This window comes from Crocuta crocuta, unplaced genomic scaffold (genome assembly GCF_008692635.1).
Source record: "Crocuta crocuta isolate KB4526 unplaced genomic scaffold, BGI_CrCroc_1.0 scaffold353, whole genome shotgun sequence".
Classification (NCBI taxonomy): domain Eukaryota; kingdom Metazoa; phylum Chordata; class Mammalia; order Carnivora; family Hyaenidae; genus Crocuta; species Crocuta crocuta.
The window spans coordinates 207,578-227,685 of NW_027532595.1; the positions used below are offsets into that span (position 1 = coordinate 207,578).

Here is a 20,108-nt window from a genome sequence, read left to right on the forward strand (position 1 = left end):
TTTATATGGCATAGAGGAGAAAACAATGGGACAATATGCAGATCAGTGTTTGGCAGGGTGGTAGGGAAGTAGTTCGCTGCCAAGGGGCAGGGAGGACTCTATGGGGTAACAGGACATTCTATAGCATGGTTATTGTAGAGGATCACATGAACACATCCATTTCAAAATTCATTATATACTTAAAATTGGTGATCTTTCTTTTCTGTAAATTATATCTCAATAAAACTTTTCAATAGTTCTTTGGGATTTGGATGTTTATTATTTTATTAGTACAACGCCTGCTAAAGGTTTTCTTAAAAAAATTGAAAATGATGCTATATTTATTTTCTATTGCTATGTAATACATTACCACAAACTTAGTAGCTTAAAACAAGAACACAAAGTTCTGGCAGGCTCCACCGGGTTCTCTGTTCCAGGTCTCACAGGTCAGAATGAAAGTTGTCAGCCATCTGGAGGCTCTGGGGGAAAATCTCCTTCCAGGCTCTATCAGGTTGTTGGCAGCATTAATTTCTTCATGGTGTAGGGCTTTGGGTCTCATTTCCCCAACACGTATCCACCTCCATCTCCCAGCCAACAATGGCTCATGCTGTCCTTACTGTGCTTTGAATCTCTCTGCCTTCCCCTTCCATGTCCTCATCTGTTTTTAAGGCTCCTGTGATTACATCCGACCTACCTAGTAATCCAGGGTAAGCTCCCTGTTTTAAGGTCAGCAGATTAGTAACATTAATGACATCCACAATGCCCCTCTTGCCATTTAAGGTAATGTATTCACAGTCCTGGGATTGAGATGTGAATCTTGGGGACCATAACACTGCCCCCACAGAGAGGCACTACCACTGATAATGGTGACAGCTAAGGGGCATTGAGTACAGCCAACTGTGTGTCCGACAGCAGGCTAATTGCTCCAAAGTCATCACTGCAGTTTGTGTTCCTGCCTGCCTTACGAGGTGGGTGCTATTTGTGTGGTCATTGTCCAGTGTGGCAAACGAGTATGGAAAGCTCCGAAAAGTGCCAGGATCACACATTAGTTAATGACAGAGCAGACATTAGATTAAAATTTATCTGGGTCCCAAAGTGCTAGACTAATGGTGGCTCTATTTTGGTCACTGTTTTTGTTAGCTGATTTTATTTTATTTTATTTTTTATTAAAATTTTTTTATGTTTTATTTATTTCTGAGAGAGAGAGAGAGAGAGAGAGCATGAACAGGGGAGGGTCAGAGAGAGAGGGAGATACAGAATCTAAAACAGGCTCCAGGATCTAAGCTAGCTGTCAGCACAGAGCCCGACGTGGGGCTTGAGCCCACAAACTGTGAGATCATGACCTGAGCTGAAGTCAGATACTTAACCAACTGAGCCACCCAGGCACCCCACTGATTTTATTTTAATAAAAAGTAACTACAGCCTCACACCAGCATCCAGAACTGCTTGTATTTTTCCTTCATAAGATGTTGCACCACGTGTTGTTATCTATGTTTTCAATTATTTAATGAGCAGCTGTCTTTTCACTAAGTGACAGGTGTTTTCATCTCGTATCTCCATGTCTCAGCTGATTCTTAGTTCATGGTAAGGGCTTAATATGTGGCTATTGACTGACCAAATGAATGAATGAATGAGCAAGTGCATAGTATGTAAGTATACACCCCTCTTCAGCCATCTTCTCCAAATGCTGACCATTACTCTTTGCCTTTAAGATGACAGGACAGAAGGATGAGAGTAAGTGCAAGCTAAAGGCATGCATTGTGTGCAGGCTTGCTTCCTGCCAGATTAATTGTGACCTCCTACCAGTGCATCTCTGGAAAGGACTGCTAGGGCCCACTATCTCTCTGTGCTTCTCACTTCTGCAGACAGCCCTTTGTGTCATAATGATACAGATCATATCTCATAATCATATTTGGATGAGTGAACAAATTGAGCCCTTCCTAATGCTAGATTTTAGGAATTACTGCCTGGACTAGCATGTCCCAGGGAATGAATTTCTTTACGGAGGCACACAGCTCAGAGTACATCTTCCCAGACTAGCACATCTACCACTTTACTGAGTGACTTTATGCCATGGATGTTCAGAGCCTACCAGGCAGGAACTGGGCATAGTTCTGGAATACCTACTGTGATGCACCTGGCACATAGTGGGCACCCAAAATACTGATTAAATGAATGAATAAATGCAACGAGTATGCCACATGGAAACTGATACAAATGAACCTCCTGGGATTTGTGTCATTAAAAAAAAAAAAAAAAGCTCTCCTCTCTGAAACAGAATGAAAAATATCCACAAATACAAATATAATAATGTTGGACAAATCCTTTCTACAATTTTGAGAGTGAAATTGCCTTTCTTGATTTGCTTTTGTTTTTACTTCTACAAAGACAATGCCCTTTTGATGTTCCTAAATGTAACCCCATGTCAACGATTAGATCAGAGCAGGAAGGGTTTTCTATGAACATAGTTGCAATGCTCAAGTGCTAAACCAAGTGTGTTACAAGTGGCTTGATTGCCTGTTAAAATATTAATTTTAATGAAAAACCAGAAAATACCTCTCTGCAGTTGTCTCTGTCATCCCCAAGCAGTGAGAACAGAGCAGTGCCTGCTGCAAGTACAGCCTATCCTAGCTCAGCACCAATATGGGAAACAAGTTTAAAGAAAACTACTCCAAATTCCTTCCAAGAGCATACCACCAATCTAGAAGAGGAATAACAGAGAATTTGGATGACCAAAAGATGATGTAGCCACTTTGACTGTACAGATGAAATCTTGGTTTTTGCTTAGATAATCTGAAATATTGAACAAGCATACTAAGATAACATGGCACATTAAATTGATATGGGATCAGTTTTTTTGTTAGTCAACAAGTTCAACTGCTAACATTTTCATAAGGTTCTGTGAAAATAGATGGAAATCAAATTTTATTTTTGTTTCAAGAATCTCAGAACCAGAAGGATCTTTAGAGAGAAGGAATTCCAACTTTCTTATTTTAAAGCTTATGTTTATAGGATTATTGACTGAAAGTAATTGGAAACCAACAAATATCTATAAGATAAATGAGATAAAAGTTTCTTTTACATTCCTGTTCAGGTAATGTAAGAGAGACAGCCCCTTCTAGTTTACCCTTTCACTCTGAGTGACCCCAAGTTCCCAGTGAACCTCATGGTATAAGATAGCTGCTAAAGGTCCAGACATCAAATACATAGGGACTGGTCAGAGAAAAGGCTTACATAATAAGCAGAGGCCAGATCTTGTAGAGTTATGGAAACTGTACTATTTAGGCATGGACATTGTCTTACGGGCCCTGAGAATCATTGAGCAGAAGGAAGACATGGTTGAATTTGTGTAAATCCTCCTGGCAGCCCTGTGGGTGTCTTGGAGAAGCATTAGCATAGGCTAATGCAGTAGCTGGGTGGGGGAAGAGCCAATGGAAGAGACAGGAGGTGCACAGCGAGGCAGTGAGCACAGCCTGCACTTTCTGAAAAGGAAAGTGCACTTTCTGAAAAAGAAAGGAAAGAGCAATACAGTAAGGAAGAGATGATGCTGGCCAACAGGACTGACTTCCTTCTGTCGGTGAGCAAGTAGGCATGAGAACATAGGCAGCCTGTTCTGTGGGTGTCTACAGAAGAAGCAGGCTTCAGAGAAGAAAAGGGGAAAATAAGGCTCTGTGCACAGATGGATTTTGTAAGATGAACATTCACAGTTGAAAAGAAATTTGTTGAGCATGGGTCAAAGGTGTTAGAGAGATCTAGGCCAAGAAAGAGAGTCTGAAGGGGGTAAGATTCTTTAGAGATAGGCAATTCTTGGAGATTTCTTCTCTCTCTGAGTGATCAAGAACAACAGAGGTAGAGAATGTGGTTCCAGGGCCTGGTTTAAAATATTTGGATTGGCTCAGGTCATTTTCTGGTCAGTACTGGCTCACAGGGCCAGGGGTGCAGCTGTGGTCTGAGGGAATAAGCTTGGCCCTTTTTGGCATAGGAGGTGTATGACAGCTGTACAGGGTCATGATTTGTTCCAGAATGCCACCTGGAACTTCTAGGATTCCTTGGAAAGCAATGAGTATCTACTGTTCCTGTTGTGGTTATGTAAATAGCACAGCCGCCATGACCTAGCTCTGTGTACCTATGACCTAGAACTCAGTAAGGAGCATGGCAGGTCCATTGGGATTTCTTGGTTAGCTCTACAAGTTGTAGAGAAACAGCTTCCTTATTCAACCTGATGACATTATTGCTGTTGCAATGATTACTTATCATGTGCCACATCTTAATTTACAACTTCATAAGTTCTATGTAAGAATAAGATAAGAATCCTATCCTTAGTAAATCTTAGGCATTTGTATTACCCACCAATCACTTGATTGTGTTTTTTAAAAAATCTTATCTAGAAATGTGTTAACATCAGTGAATACAAGTGTATTTTGGGAAAGTTTTTCTTTACTACATAGCCCACTTTAAAGGCCCTGCTATCTCTTCAAAAGGGCTCTTCCTAATGGGGTGTTCCAGGGGAACTCAGGGCTCATTCCCTACTCAGGTAAATTCTCACACCCCCTCCCTTAATACAGACAATAGAACATTGACCGTGTTGCCAAACTTCAAATATATAGATAGAAAAATGATAAATACAGAAAGCCAGAGACAAAAATAGACATGAGTATATATTTAGAGGGAGATTATGTAATTTACAGTCTAGTGGGGAGGAGAGATCAGAGAAAGAAAGTAATCACTCACTGTAGTAATCACTAGAAAAAAAAATGGTCCTGAGGCAGAGAATGGTCCTGGGGTAGAAAGGGATTCACTTTACACACTGAAGTCAAAAACTCTTCAAGGGGAGTTGCCTTTGGAGATGGGTGAGGCATGTGCAGAGGTCCTGGGGCAGAGAGCTGGGTGGTTGGGGTACTGAAGCCAGCTGGTCACACAGAAAACCAGTAAAGGCAAAATGTCAAGGACAGTAGTAGAGATTCAACACTCAAGCCGTTGGTCAAAATCATCTCTGAATTTCTCATCATTCTCTGTACATAATAAAATTGGAAAAATTGAATTTAAGTTATGTAGACAACTAACCTTTATATTTTTCTTGCATTAAAGTAATTTCATAATAGATTTGTAATTTACTTGGAAATCAATTCCATGATGCCATTTCCTAAACAGCTTCCAAATGCCTTTATCATAAAAGGTCCACACGAAGTAAAAGACTTTCATCAATTCAAGGTTCAGGTTATTTATCCTGGCAAAATTCCAATTAATTGTGAGTCAAAGGGAAGACTGTTTTGCACACAAAATTAAAGGAAACATTTATAGAATTGATAGTATAATGTACTTTTTTATTTATAAAAGCATCCATCTCAAAGTTGAATTTTGGAAAGTTCTGTCATGCACAGCAAAATTTGTATACAGTACAGGTTAAATGCAGTTTTTTAAAATTATTCTATTATTGATTGATTTGATATGAGGTAACTGTTGGGGTTTAATTGCCTTACTCTGAAAAAGCCCATGTGTCTACTCAACACAAGCAACTAAAAACTGCAAACAGGAATTTCAATTTGCTTTGAAATGTGATTAACTGACTCTATCAGGCCTAGAGCTTGTTTCTAAAGTCTAAAAATATTAAATTCAAAAACGTCACAAGAATGTAATGAACACACTGAAGTTTTCCAATATGTTGACAAAACACTCTCTAACAAATATCCTGCCCAATGTCTTAGAAAAGTAAGTTTCACATAATAATGCCTTGGGAAATTTTTCACTAAAAGAACAGCATGGAAGAAAGAACTTGGGGAGGGGGAGATTTGTACCTCACAAAGTTTTCTTTTCAGGTTAAAGAGTTTTTGCCTGGTAGAACAGATTTGACTCTTTTAATTTCAACCTTCTGTCGTATTGCCCTTATACCATTTTTTCGACTTTAAGGGAAGATGGTCCTAATTAGCTCTGATTAGCTCACCCATAGATGTTCATCAACGAGCTCTCAGTGCATGATGTCTGCAGAAACATCTGGACATGTCCATCAGTGTTCTCCCCACTGCTGGAGGCCCACTCCCAAGATGTGCCTGCAGGACATCTGGTCAGAACACATAGTAGGTGGTTTTTAATAGATCTGCCAACACAACACAGATGGGTCCCATGGAATCTCTTAATTTCCACTTACAGCCACTCTTTTGGCTCCTTGTCTTTTAAAATGAGTCCTGCAATAATCTCTATACATGAAATACTTGCTATCATGCTGTCATCTAACAAAAGCCACTACTGTCTCACAGGTGAGTGTATATTAGAATATGTCTAGTCCTTTCAATTTATTCTTTACAATCAGATTAGAAGTGTCACAGCTGGGGACACCTGGGTGGCTCAGTCGGTTAAGTGACTGCCTCTTGATTTCAGCTCAGGTCATGATCTCACCGTTCGTGGAATCAAGCCCTGCATCAGGCTCTATGCTGATAGAGCAGAGCCTTCTCAGGATTCTCTCTCTCCCTTTCTCTCTGCTCATCCTCCATCCCAAAATAAATAAACTTAAAACAATAAATATCACAGCTGCTAGAAAAGAGGACATAAAAGAATACTATTTAACCAGAGAACTATTGCAAACTGATAATACAATCATTTCATACTGTTCTCGGAGAATTTGTTTTAGGATAATATAGTCCCTTCCGTCACCAAGCACCCTTGACTCTGGTTTCAAACACCATCCCAATCCTTCATTTGATAAACAGAGAGAAAATCAGAGACTCCAACCCTGGAACTATTTCATTCTGGATTGTTATTCATGGTAGGCAGAATTTTTCTGCTTTCAGCGAGACAATTACATTATACATATATATTATGAAATAATTTGTTTTCAAAGGCATTTTCCCCTCTGGTGTAAAACAAGTAGACGCACTGGAGAATACTGGAGGTTTTGTGTTCCTGACTGGGCTAACCCATTTTATTGCTGTCTTAATTCAAAGAGGGTATCCCATCTGTGATTAAGAAGAGCAGAAAACCATCCCACATTAAAGGACACAGAACTTGTCTTTCAAATAAGTAAAGGACCAATTTTACTGGGATATTTTTCAGAAAAACAAGATTGGGTTTTTACCCCACAGCCAAGTGGCAGTTGTCAACCCGTTTGTTTGGGAAGCTGCCTCTTTAACTCGCTTAAACATTGCCGGTAGCTTGTTTCAGATTCCCCTGACAGCCTCCACCCCCCACCTCCAAGAATGAAGGAGGGTGGAGAAAACTTTTCCAAATTACTTTTGCTCCCAGTAACATTACCAAAATCGTGAAGATATCTTGTTCCAGGCTCCCTCCGGGCATTACAGCAAAAAGACTGACAAACCAAGAGCGGCTCCGCTTTAAGGGCAGGCTCCTCACCCTCCTACACCCCGAAAAACATTCGTTGGGATAACACACCTGCTGATTCTTGAGGCTTCTTCGAGTTTCCTCAGATCTCCCTGATGATCTTACGCCTCGCCTGGTGTAACGCGCACCATCCCAAACACCCCTTTTTGCAGCGTGCACAACATATTTCTACACTTCGGTGATTCGCAGTGCAGTCCATCAGAGGGACTGTGAACCCAAAAGACACCAACAGAATTAAAACACCGACGTCAACAAACAGAAGTCTTCAACTCCCCACTTGGACCCTCCAAGTGGGACCGCGCGCCCAGCCCCAGGAGCCAATAGGCAGCGGTCCGGCCGTTGCCATGGCCACGTTGTGTGTTAGGGCCGCGCACGCACCCCGCGCGCGCCCGGGAGCCAATCAGCAGCCGGCCCAGGCGTTGCCATGGCCCCTCTGTGTGTTAGGGCCGCGCGCACACCAGGTGGGGCAGAGCTGGCCCAGCTGCCCCAGGCCCAGGGCAAGCAAGGGTCCAGGCAGCCTCGCGCCCCCAGATACCCTCCGCGGCCCAGTTCCCTAGAGCCCAGCATGAGCCGCAAGAAGATGCAGAAGTTGACTGACACTTTAACTAAAAATTGCAAGCATTGTAAGTAAGAATAAAGTATTGGAGGAGCAGAAACTCCTGGGAAGGGCTCCTCTCCTATCTGGTACTAATGTCCTAGCTGGTACTACCTGCTCAGTCTGCTTTCCGTCTCCAGCCTGAATGCCCGTGGGGCCCCCACTTTACATCCCTTAAAGAGAAGTCTGGAAGGGAGTCCCTGAGGCTACCTTGAGCTGGTGACCCATGCTTGCCCATGATCTTAACGACTAGTATACAGGTATCCAGACGTCTAGAACTACACTCCCATAAATGCACTAACTTGCTTCTCAAACTGTCTTCTTAACTTGCCTTTCCGTTATACAAATGTTACTTATATACTGACAGGACACGTGTGGTTTTAGCCTCAGACACATGTATAAAATAAGTACTGAAACCCACCAGGTTAAAGAAAACTAGTACAACCAACTTGTACCTGTTTTCTAGCTCTTTTTAGAGCAAGTAAACTGGCGAGATCTACGTTCTGGGAACTTACCAGGAAATCCGTAAGGGAAAGACAGCTGAACATCCTTAGGAAAGCTGAGTTGAGTAGCACAAAAACCTCAGAGCAAGGATATGTGTCTGGAAACCAAAGAGCTCCACAATGCTAAACACACAGTAAAGAACCTGCCCCTGACTCCAGACTTAGACTTTGCAGTTGCTGCTGGGGTTGCAAGGTAAAGGTGACTGCAGGCGACAAAATGAGCACTTAATAAAGAGAGCTGCTCCGATCACACGTTCTAAAACATGGCCCTAGAATTTCACAGGCAACTTTAGAATTGTATCCAGACTGGAAAAAACAACAACAACAACAACAACAACACAGCATTGTACTGGAGTGAGGAGGCATGGAAGCTATAGAGATGGTTTACAATGAGAAACATATGTCTGATGGACAAGCTTATAAATTGTTTCGCTGATTGCAAAACTAATTGCCGCTTGAGAAAATAGGAGACGCCATAATCCCAGGACCACCCCCATTGTGCAAAGGAGGAGCAAACAGGTTTAATGTAGTCCTAGAGATTTAGGACCTAGTGTCTTCTAGTTGTATTTAGTATCTAATGTAATGAAGGGTGAGATATGCTCCTTTACTGGACCAGCACTTATCTACAAGTTAGTGTGTGTATAAACATCTGAAGTTTCTTAGGAAAAAAGCCATCCTATAATGTAAGGGATTATTATGGTTATTATAATCTGGTGAGAGTTTTGTTCTGTTGTTGTTTTTCTCAAAATAATTCCACTTCAGGGGGGAAAAACAGATCTTAAAACACCTAGTGAACATTGTGAATAAGCAATGCAATGACTGCTATACACAATGCTGAATTTGATTTAGTCTCTGTTCAGTAAGTTTGCAGTGTACTGGAACAGTCATTCTGTGAACAATCAAAAGGTGGGATATATTAAAAGGTAAGTGAAAACCTGGCAGGTAAAATAGTCATCTCTTTTTACTTTTGTCCTTACATAAAATTTTTAAAATGAGCCTTAAAAACCTTGATGATCACTAGTTAAATTCTATAGAAATAGTTACAAGTCATGGACATTATAATTAAAACGTTGTTTTAAACAGAGAACCTTTCCCCTAAAGTCATAATTTCTTTTACTTTCCAGTTGATAATCTACCAGGACGAAATGGAATAATTCTGTAGAATTAGAGAAAAAAATATCTTAAGTGATTGCCCAGCTAACCTCCCATTCTACAAATATGATGTACAGAACACATATAGACCAATCCAAAAAGATGAAAATCAATTCTTGAATCTCCCTTAGTTTCATTTAGTATTTTATTCTAGAATTTAAGAAACATTGCAGCAAGAAAAACTTTCTTATGGATAATCTTGGATCTTTTGGGTAATAAATTAAGCTAGTATTCGTTAATTTTTATTTCACCCATAAATGAAAAAATGGCTAATCAACATCCTCTCTGCTAACATTTCATATACATGAACATTATTCTTCATGCATGCTTTTCTCTGGTTTTTTTTCGTCTCTCTGTCTCAGAGAGACAGAGTATGAGTGGAGAAGGGGCAGAGGGGAGAATCCAAAGCAGGTTCCAGGCTCTGAGCTGTCAGCACAGAGCCTGACATGGGGCTCAACCCCACCAACTGTGAGATCATGGCCTGAGTTGAAGCACGTAACCAACTGAGCCACCCAGGCACCCCTATGAAGGCTTTTCTTCTCCAGCCACTAACAGCTCTTTATTTTTAGAGGTTTATGTGTGTGTGGTTAAATATATATAACATAAAATTTACCATTTTAAGTGTACAATTCTGTGGTGTTAAATGTGTTCACATTGTTGTGCAGCCATTACCACCATCAATCTCTAGAACTTTTTCATCTTTCTCAGCTGAAACTGTATCCATTAAACTATAGCTCCTCATTTCCCCTTCCACCAGCCCCTGGCAACTGCCATTCTACTTAATGTGTCTGAATTGTACCACTCTAGGTACATCACATAAGTGAAATTATACAATATTTGTCCTTTTATATCAGACTTATCTCACTCAACAGAATGTTATCAAGTTTCATCCACCTTGTAGCCTGTGTCAAAATTTATTTCCTTTTAAAGACTGAATACTATTCCATTGTATGCATACACTCCATTTTATTTATCCATTCATCCATCGATGGTCACTTGGCTTGAGGTCACATAGCCTTTTGGCTATGGTGAATAACATTGTTATGAACATTGATATACAAGCACCTGAACCCCTGCTTTCAGTTCTTTTAAGTATATCCCCAGAAGTGGAGTCACTGGGGCACATAGTTTAATATCTATGTTTAATGTTTTTTTGAAGAACTGGTATGCCATTTTCTATAGCAACTAACCACTCTTTTTTTTTTTAAGATTATTTATTTTGAAAGAGAGAGAAAGTGGGGGAGGGGCAGGCAAGGGAGAGAGAAAAAATCCCAAGCAGGCTTCACACTGTCAGTACAGAGCCCCATGACCTGAGCCTAAATCACAAGTCAAACGCTTAACTTACTGAGTCATCCAGATGGCCCATAACAGCTCTTTTAAAAGTTATAACCATTATATTATTTTCTACTATTTAATCAATTAAAGAAAAAAAATTTTAACATACAGGGAGACAGAGCATGAGAGGGGGAGGGGAAGAGAGAGAGAGAGAGAGAGAGAGAAGAGAATCTGAAGCAGGCTCCCGGTTCCTAGCTGTCAGTACAGAGACTGACTTGGGGCTCAAACTCATGGAGCACCGGATCATGACCTCAGCCAAGGCTGGACATTTAACTGGCTGAGCCACCCAGGTGCCCTCCAAACAACTTTTTACCAAATATTTTTTTTTTATTTTTGAAAAATTTTAAATGTTTTATTAATTTCTGGGAGAAAGAGAGAGAGGCAGTGTGGGCAGGGGAGGGTCAGAGAGAGATGGAGATACAGAATCTGAAACAGGCTCCAGGCTCTGAGCTGGCTGTCAGCACAGAGCCCGACGAGGGGCTTGAACCCATGAACCGTGAGATCAGAGCCAAAGTCTGACGCTTAACCAACTGAGCCATCCAGTAGCTCCATAAATATTTAATTTCTCCTAATTTTCAACGTTCCTCCTAAATTGTGGTACCCAAAACCAGATATCATATATCCTGTCTTGACTTGTAGGATGAGGGCATGATTTTTCATTCCTACCTGCTGTCTTCCTTTATATTCAAACAGGTTTCATCCTTGTGTTTTAAAAATGCTGAACCATAATTTTGTTTTGTTTTGACATAGATCTTTCTCATCCTCCACCTATACTTCATTTTAAACTCACTTTTATATTCTTTTTTTTTTTTAATGTTTTATTTATTTCTAGGAGAGAGAGAGAGAGACAGCGTGAGCAGGGGAGGGTCAGAGAGAGAGGGAGTCACAGACTGAAACAGGCTCCAGGCTCTGAGCTGGCAGTCAGCACAGAGCCCGACGCGGGGCTCGAACCCACGAAGCGCGAGATCATGACCTAAGCGAAAGTCGGACGCTTAACCGACTAAGCCACCCCGGCACCCCTAAACTCACTTTTATATTCTTAATGCCAGGCAAGAACACTTCTACCTATGTACCTCAAATGAGAATTAGAACACAAATAATTAGCTGAGGATTTATAAACACCCTTCATGCAATTTTATGCCTGGGCCAGTATACATGTCTGTGTATCTATTTTAAATCTATTTTAAAAATTCTCTTCATCCAAAATACTACTGAATACTTGCATGTTAATTTTCAGATCATATACAATAAGGACCATAATGAGTGCTAGAAGGGTAAATGCTTCTTTATTGTGATTCTGATGTCCAAAATTCTGGCTTAATGATTTCACTAAGGCGGATGTGAAGTGAAAATTATTGCGTGGTGTTCAGGAGCCTGGTATCTATTTCCAGGGAAAAGTTAAGTTATAAATCTCATAAATGCCTACAATAAAAATGCTAGGGAAAAATTACCCTTCTTAAACATTACCTTGCTCACTTTAATTGCACCTCTGCTACCTTTAAAGTTTAAGATCTGACCCCACAATCGTTCTTCAGGTAACTTGGCTAATATCCTTTTCTTCCTATACATGACTGAGTTTACATCTGTTTAATATTCAAGTCCTATTGGGTGGGAAGGCTGTTTCTTTTCTTTTAATGAAGAATCCTGTGCAGTGGCCATCGCTATTAATTTAAGTGTCATGAATCTTAAAACAGGATAGTTTGTTGAAACCTAAGTATTTGATGGCCTTGATGTTGTTTATAAACTCATTAATACAAAATTTAAGTTAGAAATTAAAGATTAAAATGCATTTTTGTTATATTTTAATTTTATTTTCTCACAGTTAATACATTTGAAGTCGACTGTCTTATAAATCTTTTTTATAAGTTGGTGGGTGATGTAACAGAGCGGCAAGGTATGGTAACTGGACTAGATCGTAATGCATTTCGAAACATCCTACATATGACATTTGGAATGACAGATGACATGATTATGGACAGAGGTAAGAAGACACAATATTCACATCTAGCCATAACTGGACAAAAAAGTTTGGGTTTGGACATATTCTTGGTAGAAAGCTTAATGTTCTGAATCTGCAATTTCACTTAAATGTTAAAAATTAATTTGTATATTCATTGGGATGGATCATAAGAAAGGAGATTCTACCCTCTCTGTCTTTTTTAGAAAAGGGCAAAGTCTAGCTTGAACAATTAGGTTTTCCTTACTTTATATCGGAAAACAAAACTATTTCTATTTATTAAATATAATAATGAAAAGAATAGTTTTAAAAGACATACAAACTTCTTTACATCATGAAAAGTATTTCAATAAAGAGTAAGTTATAGTCTTAATGTCATGTAATAGCATTACTGTTGAGTAAGAAAAATATAAAATAATGTATTTTATCTTGCTAATATATCAACATATTTAATGTACTTATATATTCATATGTTAATAATTATTGATTAATATATATAGATACTCAGAATTTACTTTGCTTCCACAAAGTATGAAGGGAAACTGTCAAAGTTTAAATAAAAGAGTTTCCAATATTATGTCTTAGCTCCTTCCTTTGTCAAGTGAGAATGTTGGACCATCTGATCCTGAAATTTTGTCTAAATTTTAAAAGTGAGTACCACTAGTGTAAATATACTACTGAGAAAAAAAAAATACAGCATAAGTATAATGTTGTGCTTCTCTCATCTCTCAGTATTCCGAGGTTTTGATAAGGACAATGATGGCTGTGTAAATGTATCAGAGTGGATTTATGGATTATCAGTATTTCTTCGAGGAACTTTGGAAGAAAAAATGAAATGTAAGATTTATGGTTATTCTATTGCTTTGGGCATTAGGATTAACATATCTAAAGAACTTACCTCTATGTCTTCCAACCTGGCCAGTGAAAAGGTTTGTCTTTTGGTTGGTTGGTTTGAATCCCTCTTAGTAAGTTTAAGTCAATGCTAAAGGCTGAGAAAATTAATACAAAGGAAAGTCAAGAGATTCATGCTGAGCAAGTGTGTATAAGCGAATACTATACTGTACATGCTAACTATGTACATATGCATTTATGTTCAGGGTATTAAGTATCTACATATTTAATTACCTGAGTTGTTAACCATAGAAGTAGTGAACATTGATTCAAGTGTTCTGTTTCTTAGTTAATTCTTAATTCATTCTGATAAACTCTGCTTAAGGATCATATTTCAATCAGTTTTCCAAGAGTTTCAAGATGAAATGTTCAAGTCATTGTTCCTTGGCACGGTTGTTCCTTACCGAAGGAGTATAAGGAGTTACTTTCTAAGCGTTGTTGACTATATTCAGCAAGTGTGCACTAAGCATTTACTATGGAAACTAGATTGCACCACGGCCTGCGGGATTAACATGAACATCCACAATACAGATGCTGGCCTTGAAAACTGTAACAGAACAAATGGTTCCCTTTTGTTCATAATTGGTTATTTTTTTAAAAGATTGCTTTGAAGTGTTTGATTTGAATGGTGATGGATTCATTTCAAAGGAGGAAATGTTCCATATGTTGAAGAACAGCCTTCTCAAACAGCCATCTGAAGAAGACCCTGATGAAGGAATTAAAGATTTGGTTGAAATAACTCTTAAAAAAATGGTAAATATGGGAAATTTAGGATTTTATGTTGAAATTTACAGGCCAGATATGGGATAGAAATAAGAATTCAAATTACAGTAACTATCACTTTCCTGCTTGGTAAAATAAAACACTTGTATTGTTGCTTTTTTATTATAATATTAAAAGTTCTTTTCAATGTCATTATTTAGTCTCTCATTTTCCCAACACCTTTCTTCTATTTACACTTGACCAACAAGATACAGTTTGTGTTTGCAATAAGTATTTTACATGTTGACTGATGTGTGGCTGGTCACTCCCTAGGACCATGATCATGATGGGAAGCTGTCTTTCTCAGATTATGAACATGCTGTGAGAGAAGAGACCCTTCTACTGGAAGCTTTTGGACCATGTCTACCTGATCCAAAGGTAATATCACTTTCACTGAACAGTGACCAAGAGTGACCAATATATAGTGTATATATTATATATATACTTGTAGGTTTGGTGAGTGAAGGATCAGATTAATTATATTCACCTACAAAGAATAGCTTCTAAGTAGAGAAAGCCCACTGAAGAAGAACCTGCTGGTTCATCTCATAGTACTGTTGTAGCCTAAAGCTATTTTTCCCATTTATTAACTCATTAATTCATGTAAGAAACAATTATTGAAGCATAACATATTCCAGAAACACAGATAAAAGGCTCCATGTCTGCACTCAAGGGCTAATATTTTTCTGGGAAAGGCCAGCATGAAAATAATTACACAACAGTGTGATAAGTATTACTATAATAATAATGACTTGTTCGTGTTTCATCAAGGCCAGGCAATGTTTTAAGCACTGCCCCATATTACCTCATTTAATCTCCCCAACAATGCTATGAAGGAGGTAGTATTATTATCCTCATTTTACAGATGAAGAAACTGAGAATCAGAGAGTTTAGTCAAGTTGCCCCAGGTCAGTCTCCAGTTATGGACTACCCTGGGTGCCCTGGTGCTCAAGTCCATAGAGATATGTGCAATAGAGTGTCACGGTGGTCAGGGGCATCAAATCCAGCTGGATGGAATCACTGGTGAATGGCTGGTGGGACAGGGAAGGTTTAGCTGGGTTTTAAGGCCACAGTGATTAATAAGATCAAAATGGAGAAGAGCAGTCTAAGGAAGGGAATGGCATATGCGTGAGAGGGGAAAGAAGGGGAGAGAAAGAAAGACTGTGTCAGAAGAGCATTCAGTGTGGTATGAGACTGATGTTGAGGCTGGACATGCATAGAAGAGCCAAATCCTATGGAGCTTAGAGCTTGGATTTTGTCTTGAAGATCATGAGGATTCATTGGAAGATTTTAAGCAGGTAGAGTGACGTGATATATAAACATTACCATATGCCCACTCTCCCAATCTCTAGTTGGTTTCTCCAGCTGCCTACTCAACATTCCAGTAGATAATCTTATTGCCATGTAGTATCCATTGTATAGATAATCTCAATGAACTCTTGATTTTCCTCCAAAAATCATTTTTCTCCCATATTCCCTACCTCAACAAATGACATGGCTGTACACTCAGTTCCAGTCAAAAACCTAAGTCACCTTTAATTTCCCTCTTATAGCAGCCCCTTCTTCAAAATATGTCTTTGGGGCACCTAGGTGGCTCAGTCAGTTCATGATGTCAGTTCATGTCATGATCTTGCAGTTTTTGAGTTTGAGCTCTGCATCAGGCTCACTGCTGTCAGCAAGGAGCCCTCTTCAGGTCCTCTGTCCTCCTTGCTCTTTCTCTTTCTCTCTCTCTCTCCTTTCTCTTTCTCTCTCTCAAAAAAAAAAATGTCCTTGAATATAACTTCTCCACATGTCTGATTGCCAACTAAATCAAGCTGCCACCCTGACACCCAGCCTATTTCACTGGCTTTCTTGCTTCTGTTGTTGCCCCCTACAAACTGTTCTCCACAACATCCAGTATATTTGAAAATACAAATGCTGTCATGCCCCTCTGTTGCTTGGAACCCCCAGTGTGTTCTGATGTCTGTTCAGACCCCAGGTCTCTCTCTAAACCATGGTCTCCTACTACCTTCCCAATGGATGATTCCTGCCCCTGGAGCCATTCCAGCCACCTAGCTGCTTTCCCTACAGTAGGTGACTCTGCACTTGCTGCAGCTTTGTCTGAAGCGTCCTGTCCTCAGACCTCAATATGCCTCAGTTGCTTACTCCACTCAGTTTCTGTGCAGATGCTATCCACTGTCTTAACTACTCACGCCTCCCTCTCCTACCCTGACTACTGCTTCTTTTTGCTTTGTAGTTCTTATCACTATATACAATATAACTACTCATTTATTTATTGTCTATCTTAACACATGGATATAAGCTCCATGAGCACAGGAAGTTGGTCTTTTTTTCACCATATTTCCCCATGTGTAGCACATGTTATATAGTAGGTGCTCAGTAAATGCTGAGTGGATGGATGAATGAATGGATGGATCTCAGAAATGTTCAATAGTGAGCTCTAGATCTACCTCTTTCTATCTCCTCAGGGACTACTTTATCACTTACCATTCTCTTACCCTATATCTTCAACCTCTTACCTCACTACTAAATTTTTCCCTTCAGAATTTAAATTTAGTCTCATCTGAACAATGGAGAGAGAGAGAGAGAGAGAGAGAGAGAGAGAGAAATGGGGCAAGGGAAGGGAAAGGAAAGGAAAAGGAAAGGAAAAGGAAAAGAAAGGAAAGGAATGGGAAAGAAAACATAGAGGGAAGAAGGAAAAGAAAGGAAAAAGAAGGAAGGAAGGAAAGAAAGTACTTTAATCCCACACATATTTCTATTTCCTGTCCAATGGCTTTCTTTTTCACAGTCAAATGTCCTGAGAGAGTGGTCTATATTTGTGACTTACACTACCATAGCTTCTGTAGCCTACTCCTGAAACTGCTGTTGCTGAGGTCACAACACCCTACTTGTTAGTAAATCCCAAGCATAAGGCTCTTGGTTTCTTGTCTTGCTGGCCCACATCTATTCCCCACTCCAGCTCTCAGTGCAGCTTTTTAGCTTCAGCCACAGCCTGGCCATGACACCACGAAGCCTCCTGGACTCCAGAGCCCCCATGCACACACCCTATAGCACTGTCCTGTCATGAGTTAAGCTCAGTTCCTGGCCAACTGGCCACCGACTGGAGGCTCCTTGAGAGCCGTGTCATGTGATCTTGCTCATCTCTGTGGCTCAAGACCAAGTGTCATGTTGGAAAACAATCAGCACTGTCCCTGCCTGTGAGTGGAAAATGCATGAGTGTCGCATGTTCTTGGTCCCCACTCTTCTTCAGTTATCCTGTAGCTCTTCAAATATTAAGGAGACATACAGAACATTTTGTTTTTTCTTACCTTTTTGGAAGTCTGTACTAATTTGAGCCCATTTTTTACAGAGTCAGATGGAATTTGAAGCCCAAGTTTTCAAAGATCCAAATGAATTCAATGATATATGAATACTTAAATGTCTGTATTGTCTCAAGTGAGAAAAAAAGGAGGTGCATGCGTATTGTTTATTTTTTCTACTTAGCTCAGAAAGATGATGTTAAATTGTGTGTTTGGGGTGGGGGATAAGGCTCACCAACACGTGTCATTCTGCTTTGGTGGAAGATGCAAGTGAATAAATGGAAGACAAGAAGCCCCATACTAAATGTTGGGTTTGGCAAGACAAGTTAACATTGCCAGATATCTTATCACCTAGCCTATCTGTTGAACTATGATAAAACAGAGAAATTACATAATCATGCATTTTGAGGCAAATATTCTTCATGTCAGAAAGATGCTGGGTATACATTTAAAAATCAGTGAGACTACTGAATTTCCTTTGGAGCACTAAATAAAGACCACATCAAAAGAAGAAAAGGATAATGGCATTTAGCACTTAAACACCTCTATGCTAGGCATGGAGGGATGTTCAGAGAGCTGAGAGCAACATGGAACCCACTTCAACATGATGCATATTATTGTTTGAGGCTTTGCCAGAATAGCCTGTGGAGACAGTAGGCATCTGAAGACAAGGGTCCTGCACCCATCTTTATGTCTGTCACAGCGGTTAGGACAGTTCCCTGCACAGAATGGGTGCTCAGTAAACACCGTGGATGGAAAAGTACAAAGTGCTACAAGATAAATTCAAACCCTTGGTGAGCAGAGAATGAAGAAAGGGATATTTCTGTACATAGTGCATGATGTTGCCACAGCTTTCAGTCTATCTCTGGAGTCACCCCGAGACTCCTCACCCTATTATAGTTGGTTGCAAAGCTCTTCCCTGGCTCCCTCTGCCTCTCCACTTCAGCCCTGTCCCTGTCTCCATGTCCCCACGTGGGTGAACCTCAGTGGATCCCCCCACCTCTTGGCATCCCATCATGCATCCCTTAACAGGGAGCGCATCACATCGCATCCTACCAGCCATGAACTCCTGAAGGCAAAGCTGCTTCCTCTCTGCCTCCTACTATCCACCAGGTGCCTGTAGGCACTGGATGCAACATGAGAAAAGGGGCCCACTTAGGCTCTGGTAGCTACTGTCCACCATTTCTTATATGCATGCAAGCAGCTGAGAGAGTATTATGCAGATATCCGCTATGTCCATATTTAAACACCCAGAGGCTACTTGGGGCATTAAATCCCTTTTGTTAACATATGTATTAAGTTTAAGCAAAAGAGTAACTTGTGTAAAAAAAAAAAATGGACTGTTACAAATAGATGGAATAAGTGACTCCATGAAATAAAAGGTATTTTACTGACTAAGTATTTTCTTAAAATTTTAGATTCTTACATAGATGGACTTGATGCAATTTTTCTGTCTTGAGTAGGAAACGGTGGAACACATAATGCTTTGAATTTTTAAAAATTATATTTTTCTGATTACAAAGCAATATAGCTTCCCTGAAGACTATTTCAGAAGTTTAGAAAATTAAAAAATAAAATTAAAATATTCACTAGTACTCTGGTATAGATTCTTTCAGGCTTTCTTAAGTCATTTATAAGTACAGCTATAATTTGCCCCGAGTATACCTATATTTTTTTAGATGATAGCATTGAAAATGCTCTTTTGTAAGCTGCTTTGTTTATAAACCACATCTCATGGCATTTTCTCAGATCAACTTATATTTGTCTACAGCCTGACTTGTAATGGACACCTGCTTCATCACAACACACTTGATTAAGCCTCTTCCTGTCATTGACATTTTGATTGTTCCCACATTTTTTTTTACAAATAATTTCCAAAGTGAACTGTCCTCATAAATGAATCTCATCACATGATCAGTACTTGCTTCCTTAGGGTAAGTCTGTGAAAGTGCATGTTAGGTTACAAGCCTGGCTTTGAAGTTTCTGCTGTGCATGGCACACGGGCTGCCAAGTCTGCTTCTCTGTGGTACATATTCTTCTAACGTCCTTGCTGATGTTGTGGACCATAACTGACCACAGTTTTAATTTATCATGTAAAAAGCTAGTCTTATACATCTGCACCTGAACTTTTTGTTGTAGATTGTATAAAAATTGACTTCCTTGTGAATAACCCTAGTTTATTACTTGACGTTATTTAACACTTTTTTAAAAAAAGCCTTTTTAGAAAAGTCTAAATAATTTTAGTGAAAGTTAAGATGCTGCCCGTACTTGACTGTAAGAACTTGTGAGATCTGTTTGAGAGC

At 39.6% G+C, this 20,108-nt stretch overlaps 1 protein-coding gene and 2 long non-coding RNA genes across 3 annotated transcripts in view; 1 reads left to right on the forward strand and 2 right to left on the reverse strand.

Moving 5' to 3' along the window:
- The window catches only part of LOC144244733 (uncharacterized), a 34,771-nt gene extending 27,177 nt beyond the window's left edge, over window positions 1-7,594 (reverse strand). The window contains exons 1-2 of the long non-coding RNA XR_013339042.1: window positions 7,363-7,594; window positions 5,921-6,037 (exon numbers count right to left, since the gene is read on the reverse strand). This is a non-coding gene — a long non-coding RNA (uncharacterized LOC144244733). The remainder of the gene's footprint in view (window positions 1-5,920; window positions 6,038-7,362) is intronic.
- The window catches only part of LOC144244734 (uncharacterized), an 80,746-nt gene that overhangs the window by 55,759 nt on the left and 4,879 nt on the right, over window positions 1-20,108 (reverse strand). The window contains exon 2 of the long non-coding RNA XR_013339043.1: window positions 13,752-13,842. This is a non-coding gene — a long non-coding RNA (uncharacterized LOC144244734). The remainder of the gene's footprint in view (window positions 1-13,751; window positions 13,843-20,108) is intronic.
- On the forward strand, window positions 7,763-17,924 carry CLXN (calaxin). The gene is made up of 6 exons (XM_077780084.1): window positions 7,763-7,934; window positions 12,719-12,877; window positions 13,586-13,690; window positions 14,346-14,497; window positions 14,780-14,884; window positions 17,856-17,924. The coding sequence occupies exons 1-6, from the start codon at window positions 7,877-7,879 to the stop codon at window positions 17,913-17,915; spliced, it is 639 nt and encodes a 212-aa protein (XP_077636210.1). The 5' UTR covers window positions 7,763-7,876; the 3' UTR covers window positions 17,916-17,924.